The sequence below is a fragment of the Salvia splendens genome, chromosome 10, assembly GCF_004379255.2.
Source record: "Salvia splendens isolate huo1 chromosome 10, SspV2, whole genome shotgun sequence".
NCBI lineage: Eukaryota > Viridiplantae > Streptophyta > Magnoliopsida > Lamiales > Lamiaceae > Salvia > Salvia splendens.
Window position 1 is genome coordinate 4,496,052 of NC_056041.1, and position 11,183 is coordinate 4,507,234.

The window sequence follows — 11,183 nt, forward strand, 5'->3', positions numbered from 1 at the left end:
ATAAACAGTGAATCTTGTGAATTTTGAGGTGGCTTACTAGGAGGAGTAATATTGAAATCAAGGTATACAATTGTATACGAAATTTATTAAAGGAAATAACAAAATTAAAATTTATTAGTATATGCTTTGTTCACATGCAAATCAAGCCATGTTATTTTTGTACGAAATTCATGAAAAGTGATCACAAATTGTGATTTGCATAATGGTCCTCTATGTTTCGTTTTTATGAAATTGTAATGAATCACAAAGAAAAGATGAAACTGAAATAGGACCACCCATAAAGAATATCTCATATGCAAATAGTTAAACTATTTAGGATTTTTTCTAAATTAAAGATGAATATCTATTTTTGAATATTACGAGTTCTAGTTGTCTAAATCCTTTTCATCATTTAATTCTAGAGCTTCATAGTCCATTTCCACAATGATATCGATGTGTTATATTGAGAAATATAATTTTCATCACTTAATTGTGTAGTTGCATAATCAATGAAGGGTATCGATTTGCTTTTTTGATTTTAGCACCAATTATTTATAACTACATTCCAATTTACAGGACCACTGTGGATGTGCAATTTGTTGTCTTTATGTACATCTCAACTTACTCTCAATCTTATTCAATTTAAATACGGCAAAGAAAAAATGGAATGCAGAGAGTCGCATCAATATGACAATAGGTTTTGAGATTAATAGGATATAAAAATAGGTTTTGAGATTAATAGGATATAAAAATAGGTTTTGAGATTATATTTGGCCACCAATCACACCCTTAATTTGTAATTCTAGAAAGTAGAACATTATGTTTTGCGTTATCCACATACACAATCTCATAATATTGTAGAGTATCACGTAGTCCATCAAAGCAACTCACTCTATATTATTGATTTATCTTATTCCCAACAACTTACTTATCTAATTTTTTACTCGATTTAAAACGTAGTATATGTAACATATTTTATTTTATTTTAAATAAAATTTGCCATACACTATAGATAACATACATACTCGATAACCAAAATGGAAAATAATTGGAATACAAACTTCGAAATAAATATATGGGAAAATATAGATGCATGACATAGTATTTTGCTCATATGTGATGGTGAACATATGAGAAATGAGCGAATCGGAATTTGTTTCAAATTATTACAACAATCTTGATATAATTTTCGATTTTTTGTATTTAGATATACTTACAATCAATTACTACTACTAATTTTGTAGGAAATTTAACTAAATTTAATACTAGTACACATGAATAAACTACAAACTACACAAGCGAAGGATTTTTTATACTAAAAGAAAAAGAAAAAGAAAAAGAAAAAGAAAAAGAGAAAAAGGAAAAGAAAAAAGAATGAAGAAGAGAGTTTAGATTTAAGATGAAGCAGCGTCTTCTTCCTTCCACATCTCAACCCAATTCTTCTGCAGCTGTTCAAACCCTAGCAACGATCCCTCTTCCGCCTCGTTCAAGCTTGTCGACAGACTGCCGTACGCAATTCCAAGCGCCGAAGCTCCGAATGTCAAAAAAGTAGTCACAAATGGCATCCATTTCGGCACGTTCCACGACCCATTCTCTATCACCACATCGAAGCCTTTCAGCAGGCCGAATCCAATTGCTAAAGGCATCCCGACGGAGGACAAAATTCTCTTGATCATCCTCTCCCACACCGCATCCGATATCTTATCGTCGTCGTCGTTGCCTCCGCCGCCGCTAGTCTCGCCCTTTCTCGCGACGGATTCGCCGCCATTTGGTCTGCTGGTGAAGCCTTTTGCGCCGCTCTGGAGCTGCCACTTCCGCTGCGACGGGAACGGCGTCTCAGGGCGATTAGTGTGGGGGAGCCGGTGGATCTGTGGCCATGGGTTTGGTCTCGTAATGTGAGATGGTGCTATCTGTTGGAGAATGGTAAGAGTTCTCATATCTTTACTGTAAAATGTAAAATGTGTGTTTGCTTTAAGGATTTTTGGTGCGTGGTGTATTGATTTTAGTGATTAGAAATATCTTATCCACAAAAACGAATGGCTGTGTAGTCTCGTAAACGATCAACTTAAAATTATTTCAGACGCCATTTTTTTTGTCTATTAGCAGGAAAAGGAGATGCTCCTGTTAATTTAGGGATGTCAAAGGATATTTTTGTGTTATATAGTAGAGTAGTATATTGTTTATTTGGATAGGTAAATATGCAATATAAAAGTGTTTAGTTAATTTTTTTGTCATTAAGTTGGATGAACTACCTTACTTCTCGGATATGTTTGATGGACTGTAAAATTTCCAGATTCATGTTGAAATAATTTTTTTCTAATTTTAAAACAAACGCATAAAATCAGTTTTCTCATCCCAATTGTCCAAATTTCACAGTTTTCATTCTCCGAATATGTTATGGCCTAGACACTGAGCCATATACTGAAATAGTGGTATGAGTTATGAAAAGAAGCCAAGAAAGTAAAGCTATCTACTCAAGACAGTAAAATCACATGATAAAACATTGTGTTCTAACATTATAAAAAATTGAATCATATGCTGCTCTAGTTTGTACAGGAGTGTGCATAATTGAATGTTAGACAGCCGAAGCATATTTTTATCCTATGAAAGTGCATTTAATGAGTTGATGATCAATGTATGAATAAGGTTGAATCAATGTTGAGTATCACTAATTTTTTTCGGCATACTTTGAGTAGTTAAACAGTACTCATATACGTCACAGTTAACCTGAATGTAGGCCAAGGGAGAGACATGATGAGGGCACAACATTCTAGCTGAATTGAAATACTTGGCCTGGAAATAGTGGTGACTAAGGTATGCCAGTTCATGTTAGAAACTGATGGATTTTAAGTTCACTATGATGCAGTTTATTCACAGACGGCATTAGATTACTTTTGGTTCTGTTCAAGGAAAGAGAAACATCTTTAGCCAACCAACCTTCCCCATACTAAAAACCGGGCAGTAACTTAGATGGCCACAACTATGGTTGGGCTAGTCAGCATGTTTATTGCTTTAATTACTCTCTTTTTCTTTAGTTTTTGTCATAATAGTATGTAAGTTTTACAGTGCTACTTTAACACATGTCCAGTGGCATGGGTGATTCAATCTAAGTTGATAATTTTTTCTTCACAAAGTCATGACCGTACATACAAATGTTGTAGGTAACCATGCCCTGTACACTTTATGCGGATGAGTCAAAGATGTTTGATCTAGTGTAATCATGTAGCTGGTGATATATAGCAAGCTTTTAAGAGGTGACTTATGTTAGTTGGGCATCGACTTAACATCTGTCCTCACGTGTTCCTTTTCTCACTTGGTTGTACACCTCATTTGCCTTCATGAAAGAAAGAATATGATTATATGTATGAAGTGATTCAAATGAGTTAGTATAGAAGCATACACATGTGGATGTTATAATTTAATATGTTCATATCTAAATGTATCGTACGTAGATATTTCATCTGAATTGTGATCAATTTATTATGTAGGTGGGTCTTATGTCAATAGAGAAGGAAGTAATTGATTTGGGCTAAAACTCTGCTATATTCCGCCATTCATAGACAGGTAATTCTTGTATACAACAAATACAATGGGAGATGAGGAACACATAGTGATTACTCTGGTAGATCATTGCCACTTGACAAGTAGAAGATTTGGTTTAGATGATCACGGAGTGTGATCAATTTGTAAGTGGGGCAAAACATGTGCATCCAGTGAGGCTTGCAGACGAATCAGACAGTCATAGGAGAATTAATAATCAATTCACTGCATAAGAAATATATCAATTCCCTCTAATATGTAATTATGTGCAATATGTGTTTTAAATTCTAATTTCCAAGATAATCAAACACCCTCTGAGTCTTCTAATTTGATTGGGATGACTCCTATGGTCATAGGCTCAGATTACTTCAAATTACCTTATCTGGAAACATGTTATGAGCTATCCATTAAGAAAATACTGATACCGTGGTAGGGGTGTGATCAATTGCTAACTTTGCTAACTCATCACCGCAGTGCATTAAAAATGTCAACACATAATTTTTATTGACATTTCAATATATTGTGTTTATATTATGCATTGACATTTTAATGTCATCGCGTTGGCATTTTTAATACAATGTGATGATGAGTTAGCAATTAAAAAGTTAGCAATATAACACACCCCTACTGTGGTACGAGTTATTAAATAAGCTAATATAGTTCAAATTGTATACACAAAACACTTACAACAATCATTGTGCTCTACTGCTCTATGAGAACAAGATCAGTTTGATGATTAGTTAGAAATTGAACTGTATGCTGCTCTAGTTTGTACAGAGTTGATTGTTTGGCTTTGGTAGCAGATCTAAGCAGATTATTTCATATATAGAGACTAAATATTACATACGGAACAATGCACTCACAATTTTACAGTCAGGATGCCAACCTGCTGATTTCAATCTTAAGAAGACGATAAGTTATGGATGGTCAAGCCTTCTAAACTTCTCGTATGATTTTTGTTGAGCCTGCATGAACAAATTAATGCTCTAAGAAGCTGTGCTGCTTAAAACCATTATAATTGTTGTTTTTAATAAAAAGTTATGGAGTTGATCAATATAGGGACAGATTAAATATGAGTCTTTTACTTTGCAGATTTGCAATAGTGAACTCTCCATTTTACATCAGTATTTCCTGAAAGCCTAACCTGATTGTAGATAGAGGGAGAGCCCTGAGGATGCTTGATTCCAACTGGAGAAGCCGGTGCAGAGTTTCCAGCGGAAGATGAAATATGTGGACTGCTAATAGGCGACTGAATGTAGGGAGAGAGGGGGGAGCGCATCAGAGCTGTCTGGTGGTATGAAAATGGCGTTTGATGGCTCGAAGAATAGGGAGAAGCTGTTGGGGTACGCAGCTTTCCAGGAGATTGTGATGACATTTTCCCATTAGTAATCAGATTGATTTTAATTCTGTAAAAAATGATGAATCTTTAGCAACTTCCTCTGTACTGAAAACTAGAAGTTACTAGGATAGTCATAACTTACTGGTTATGCAAGTCAACATAATCATCAGTTTCATCATATATTGGTTCCTGCAGAAGGAAGAAAGAGGCATAGCAGAGTTAGTGCAGTTAATCTGGTGCTAGTTGAAACAACAGTATTTCACTTGAAACACGACCTGAAGTAGTTCTTCTAAAACGTCCTCCATTGTTATTATGCCAAGAACTTCTTCATCTCTATGAGGGATAGAAACTAAACAATCGACATTAATGGTTCTGTCTGTCTGTCTCTGTGCCAAATTTGATTTTGAACTTGCACTCTCTATAACATCATTCAGGGGAGTAGTGCTCTTAACCACTACGGCCATATGGCTTTGCCCTTTCTGGAATTGGTTTAGTATGTCGTACAGTGGTAGGCACTCATGAACTCTGCAAAACATATCACTTTCTCAGGATGAACTATCCAAGAGGTTCTTAGTCATAAGATCACTGTATGAATCATCATACCTTGGTATTCTTCGTATGGTTAGATTTCTGATTGGAGTCCCATCTTCTGGACGGCTCTTTATTAGATTCTTTACCTATGTCAAGTCGACAGTTTGGAAGTAACAGTATGCGGTGAGTGAAAAATTCCAAGGCAAGAGATGCAATAATTTTAATTAGATTTCCTGCTGCTACGTCATTAAGGCAAGGTATAGATTTTTGATGCATGCATTAACCTGAGAAAGAATTATCTATATTAAGGTTATGCATAGGAGTGCGTACTTCTTTTACGCTTACTTCTCCCTTCTTGTAATTGCATGCATTCTTAACAGGTAACTGTGAACCACATAGGAAAGTTTTGTTTGGTTGAACTCACCAGTACAAGCCCAACAATGTTAGCCGGGCTTCCCAAGTAGACAGGCACCCGGCTATGCCCTTTGCTCAATATTAGACCCATTGTGTCACTGAGGAAGAGATCAAATAATCACAGAGGAACAAGAAAATCTTGCAATGGAGAAAAAATTAAGGTGCAAGGGCATATCATACTTGTCGAGTTTAGCATTAAAATCTAGAGAAAATACTGAAGATAATGGTGTCATTGCATCTTTCGCTGTCTTTGCAGTCAAGTCTAGTGCTCCAGAGATAATGGTTGTTTCATTGTGGGACAATTCACCCCCTTTTCCTGCCTGATTGCTCAAAATTGTTCACATGTAGGGAAAACAGTGAAATTGATGCTGTTATCTACATTGGTGTTTGGTAATGGACAATTGTGCAGGTTGTGAGCTTTTAACTAACCTCATTTCCATGCATATCGACAAGTATTTTCAGCTCCGCACGCCTCAGCAGAGCAGAGTGCCCCTTCCCAAGCAGCAAGTCCAAAAGCTTGTGGTATGTGCAATACAAACTTAACTTATTAGATGGGATATATGTATTTCTGTTTTTTTTAAAGGGAAGATGGGATATATGTTGATTATATAGATAGTCGTTTAGTTTCTTTGCTTGTGAGTTCGACTGAAAGCTTGAATTACCTTACTGATGGGGTATGATAGAGGAAAAACAATTATGACTAGCAGTCGAACCACTACTGATAGCCTGGCACCAATGTTCAATCCGTATCGGGAGCACACAGCTTGAGGGATAATCTGATAAAAATTAACATTGTTGATTTCATGTAATTAAGATGTTAACAACTTTGTGTGTCCTGATAGAAACTACAGACCTCTCCAAATGTGAGTATGAGTGTAACTGAGATTAACACAGCACCCCAGGCGGGGAGAAGAGAATCAACGAAAATAGGAAGTGCCTTGCATGAATCAGAAACAAACTTGAGTTGATGAGGAATAATTTTTCCATTTTAAGACACTATTCTAATGCGAAAAAACGGTACTGATGTTTCATGTAACGATGGATACCTCCATGGCTAGGGCGTTACATATGAGGAGTGTGCAGAGCAACAAGTGCTGATTCTTGACAATAGGGAGAATCTTTTCTGAGAATATAAATTAATAAGCCGTTTATCAACTAGATTCTTGAACGAAAACATGTGTGTCTAGCGATAATTGAAGATACTGACCAGCATTCTTTCTGTCTTCTGGCTTGCCAGCTTTGATGAGGACTTCCAGATCAACGAGGCTGAGGGACATCAGTCCTAGAGTAAGGCCAGACATGAGTCCTGCGAAACAAACAAGCGCGATGCATATCACTAGATACACCCAAAACATCGTTTCACAGCATGGGACATCATTTGCTGCCATTGCAATCTAAACAGGTATGCACTAGATTTGGTTTTGGTTCTGTTATGGATAAATTCTGTTGAAAAGTAACGATATACTTATATAAGTGGAGGACAACGATAGTGGACCAATCGCGAACACAACAGACAAGAACTCTTAGCTTTTGAGTAAGATTATGATGGTTATTGGGGAATGATGATAGCATAAGCAATAATAATAAAAATTTGTGCATAATGCGTGATTAGTGAACTAAACTTCCTTTCTTTACTTAATTTCTACGTTCTTTCTTTCTCATTTTTTGTTGTAATCTGCTTGTCTTAGAATTCAAGATGGATTTCCACCACTGTTCCATGTTTTGAATTTATAACTATTTAGGAAAACAAAAAGGGAAACGCTCTATATGAATAATGGGCCGGTTGGGTTATATCATTATACTAATCAGTTTCCATGCATGGTTGCTGACCGACCAAGCAAAAGTTTTAGTTCTAGATTCTTACCAGTTTGTTTGTTTGTTTGTTTTTGCTAACGTTACACATGGTTATATTTTCTCGTAGAATTACTTGCAACTGCTCCAGGTGGTATCTCGGCCGGTAAGGCATTTGTAAGAATAGAAGACATCTCGATAATGAGTGTGCCACTTGACCAACGAGGCCCCTCAAGGACTTTTGCTATCCTAGGTTTCAAGGCTCTTGTCGATGTTGGATTTGAGAAGGCAACCCTTTCCCCTCTCCTTGAGTTCAAATGCAGATACCAAGAAAAGCACCAAAGTTATAATTGTAACATTATAATAGAGTCATGCACAGTTCGGTTTAATAATATTAGTTTGAAGCAGAGTACTGTAAACTAATATTGCCTGATTTGGTGGGTGCTGAAGGTCTTAAAAAAGTAGCATAACACAAACTGGGATATTAGGTAATTGATTAATTGGAAATGTGGCTGAATGACAAAACAAAAGGGCAGTTCTTTTATGAGGTAGGTTGTATCTCTTGATTTAGGTATTAAGATATTATTATGCACTTTACGCGCAGAACACGCGGAGTACAGGTCACTTGGCTAATTAATTTTGTAGTAATTCATTTTGGGGTTTATGAACGAGGTAAGATTTCTAAAAATGATTGTTTATACTCTAATTTGGTGTAGTGAAAAACATGAATCTATGTAACAATTCCAGAATTAAACTATGGTACAAAAGGTTGAAATCCAACAAAAATATTAAAAGTGGAACACAAAAATGGAGTTGGATAGATGATCCCAAGTATTCAAAATGGGATGGGAGAAGAAGGAATATTAAAAAATCACATAAGTCATTTTTTGTCCTTTTCTTTGAATAAATTTAATTTGCATGTTCCCAATCAATTTTGCACATCATGGAAAAGACACGAATAATTCCGAATTCAGTACGGTGGTGGAGAAAGAGAGTTGGGTACTTGGCTTGGACTCTTGGAGATAATAGCATCATTATAATACACAAACTAGGCGAGGCCGCTTTGGCCTTTTGAGTGTATGCAGGAGGCGGCGGCCTAGGCAGCTGTCTAAATGGTGATTAATCAGTTATCAGTTATCGTTAATTGATAATCGAATTTTGAACAACTGATACAATTACTTCAAAATGCACAAAGCTAAACCAAACTTGAAAATTAACATAAAATTTACACGAAAAGACTACTGAATCCTCTTTCTAGTAAAAGAGTTTGGTGTTGCAGCCAGGGAGAAGCAATACCACCACAATACTCTAAAATTAGATCTGGGAAAGATCAGATGTCATATAGTCAATTTGATACCTCTGCTCCAAGAATTTAGACAAATAACCCATAAGTGCTCTACATCAAAGGAGGAATAAAGAAGAAATCACTACATCAAAGGAGGAATAAAGAAGAAATCACCATCACCATCACCATTGTATAAAAAGAGAGAGCATCCACTAAATTCGATTTTCATAACTCAGCATCAAGAACAACTCTGAACATCCATCCAAAACGCATAACTCATGCATGAAGTAAGGAAAAATTGAAATACCAGGACAAATGCAAGAGTGTGTTCTCTACCGCAAGAGCAGGTATCTGTATCATCCAAAAATGAAATGCAAACCACTATTCATATGAATCAAGATATTCTCACAATCATCTTGTTCTTCTTCCCGGCTGACAAAAGGATAACCTTTCCATCAACAATGTCATCCGCTTCAATCTTCTTCGCCTCACTATCAACTCTGTTATTATTCAAATACAGTCCCCCCTGCTTGAGCAGGCGCCGAGCAGCCGATTTGCTTTCAAGAAGGCCAGTGCAGACTGAGAGATCCACAAGAGATATGTCCAACACCTTATCCTGCGGCAGAGAAAACGATGGCACATCCTCTGCAATACTCTCTATTGTCTTCGAATCCAGCTTCGTCTCAGCCCCGGGCCTCAACGCCTCTGTGGCCTTGAGAGCCTCTGCGAGACCCTCATCGCCGTGGACAAATCGCGTAACCTCCTCCGCCAGTCTGCGCTGTGCGGAATTGGGGGAATAGCCACGGCTCTGCATTTCAATTTCAATTTTTGAAATCTCATCCATGGGGAGAAAGGTTAGAATCTTGAGGAATCTCACGACGTCGGCGTCAGAGATGGAGAAGAAATACTGGTAGAATTGGTAGGGCGATAGCAGCGACGGCGAGAGCCAAACGGCGCCGTCTTCGGATTTCCCGAATTTGGTGCCGTCGCTCTTGAGGAGGAGAGGGAATGTGAGGCCGTAGGAGCCTTCGGTTTGGAGAATTCTGCGGATAAGGTCGGTGCCGGCGGTGATGTTTCCCCATTGATCGCTTCCCCCAATTTGGACATTGACGCCTTCGTCGCGGAATAGATGGAGGAAATCGTAGCCCTGGAGCAATTGATAGGTGAATTCCGTGTAGCTCATTCCCTGCTCCGATTCGAGGCGGCGGCGGACGCTCTCCTTCGACATCATCGCGCCCACCCTAGCGTGCCTCCCGACGTCGCGCAGGAAATCCAGGAGCTTCACGTCCTTCCACCAATCGTAATTGTTCAAAATCGCGACGGCTGCGGCGGAGGATGGAGACGCCGTCGGGGGAGAGACGCGTTCGAGAATGGTGAGGATTGAGGCTGAGATTGCGGCGACGTTTCGATCGAGGGCAGCGAGATCCAATTGGGGACGCTCGAGGCTCTTGCCGGAGGGGTCACCGACGCGGCCGGTGGCGCCGCCGACAAGGGCGACGGCGCGGTGGCCGCAGCGGAGGAACCAGGAGAGGACGATTAGGCCGAGGAGGTTTCCAAGGTGTAGGCTGTCGGCGGTGGGGTCGAAGCCGCAGTAGACGCGGAGGGGAGGGGAGTCGGGGCGGCGGAGGGAGTCGGCGGTGAGGGAGTCGAGGAGGCCTCGCTCTTCGAGGATTTGGACGACATTGCTGCGGGAGGAGTAGAGGCGGGTGTTGTAGCTAAGGGGAGGGCGGTGGCGGAGGAGGAGGGGCGAAGCGAGCCTTGTGGTGGCGAAGAGGAGTGTTCGACAGCAGTTAGCAGCAGCAAAAGCCATCAATTCTCGTGAATAAATGAATTAATCAGAGAAAATTGAGATATGAGAAACCCATTGTTTTACTGGTTTAAGCTGAATGGTGTGTGGAAGAGGAAGACGATGTCTTCCATCAACCCTATATCCCTTTTTTGTTTTATTTTGATCTTCAGATGAAAAGTTTAAATACTCCTACTTAATTTATTTAAATAACAAAATACGTAGCGGAAATGGTCACTCATATTTCATTCCTACTCCAACACTCACAATATAATAAAATAATATTATAAAATTCCACTATCACTTATATGTTTATAACATTATTTTATTGTGTTATGAGTGTTGGAGTAGGAGTATTGAAGTAGGATATCCGAATACTTACTAGCAGTACTAACAAAAAAATTGAATAAGATTTCATGTGTTGTGTTTTAAATCTTGTAAGCCCAGGACAAGCAGATACAAGCATTATTTAGTTAATCAAATTAGGAATTTGTTATCTTTTTTATATCTTTATTTTT

The 11,183-nt window shown here is 38.4% G+C and overlaps 3 protein-coding genes and 1 long non-coding RNA gene across 11 annotated transcripts; 1 reads left to right on the forward strand and 3 right to left on the reverse strand.

Annotated features, from left to right (window-relative positions):
- Positions 1-1,131: 1,131 nt before the first annotated feature.
- On the reverse strand, positions 1,132-2,003 carry LOC121751966 (uncharacterized protein PAM68-like). The gene has a single exon (XM_042146806.1). It carries the CDS (start codon positions 1,914-1,916, stop codon positions 1,374-1,376), a length of 543 nt encoding a protein of 180 aa, XP_042002740.1. The 5' UTR covers positions 1,917-2,003; the 3' UTR covers positions 1,132-1,373.
- A 1,059-nt stretch (positions 2,004-3,062) lies between these two features.
- On the reverse strand, positions 3,063-7,804 carry LOC121751963 (DUF21 domain-containing protein At5g52790-like). Of its 7 annotated transcripts, none has more exons than XR_006040218.1 (13): positions 7,011-7,191; positions 6,850-6,926; positions 6,657-6,740; positions 6,466-6,579; positions 6,233-6,319; positions 5,984-6,123; positions 5,814-5,901; positions 5,462-5,535; positions 5,134-5,383; positions 5,001-5,047; positions 4,664-4,925; positions 4,383-4,484; positions 3,063-3,313 (listed from the first exon to the last, which is right to left on the reverse strand). XR_006040218.1 is itself a non-coding variant. In XM_042146801.1 (13 exons), exons 1-12 carry the CDS (start codon positions 7,189-7,191, stop codon positions 4,437-4,439), a joined length of 1,452 nt encoding a protein of 483 aa, XP_042002735.1. In that variant the 3' UTR covers positions 3,063-3,313; positions 4,406-4,436. The 7 variants fall into 7 exon arrangements, 5 of the variants coding, with proteins under 5 accessions (XP_042002735.1, XP_042002734.1, XP_042002736.1 ...); XM_042146801.1 differs by having other exon boundaries at positions 4,406-4,484; XR_006040219.1 differs by lacking the exon at positions 3,063-3,313 and adding an exon at positions 3,550-3,744.
- LOC121751969 lies at positions 5,393-8,013 on the forward strand. Of its 2 annotated transcripts, none has more exons than XR_006040220.1 (5): positions 5,393-5,646; positions 5,770-5,964; positions 6,060-6,325; positions 7,041-7,205; positions 7,725-8,013. It is a non-coding gene; the product is annotated as an uncharacterized LOC121751969 (long non-coding RNA). The 2 variants fall into 2 exon arrangements; XR_006040221.1 differs by having other exon boundaries at positions 5,393-5,572.
- An 867-nt stretch (positions 8,014-8,880) lies between these two features.
- Positions 8,881-10,840, reverse strand: LOC121751965 (tyrosine--tRNA ligase, chloroplastic/mitochondrial). The gene has a single exon (XM_042146804.1). It carries the CDS (start codon positions 10,687-10,689, stop codon positions 9,274-9,276), a length of 1,416 nt encoding a protein of 471 aa, XP_042002738.1. The 5' UTR covers positions 10,690-10,840; the 3' UTR covers positions 8,881-9,273.
- Between the last annotated feature and the right edge of the window lie 343 nt (positions 10,841-11,183).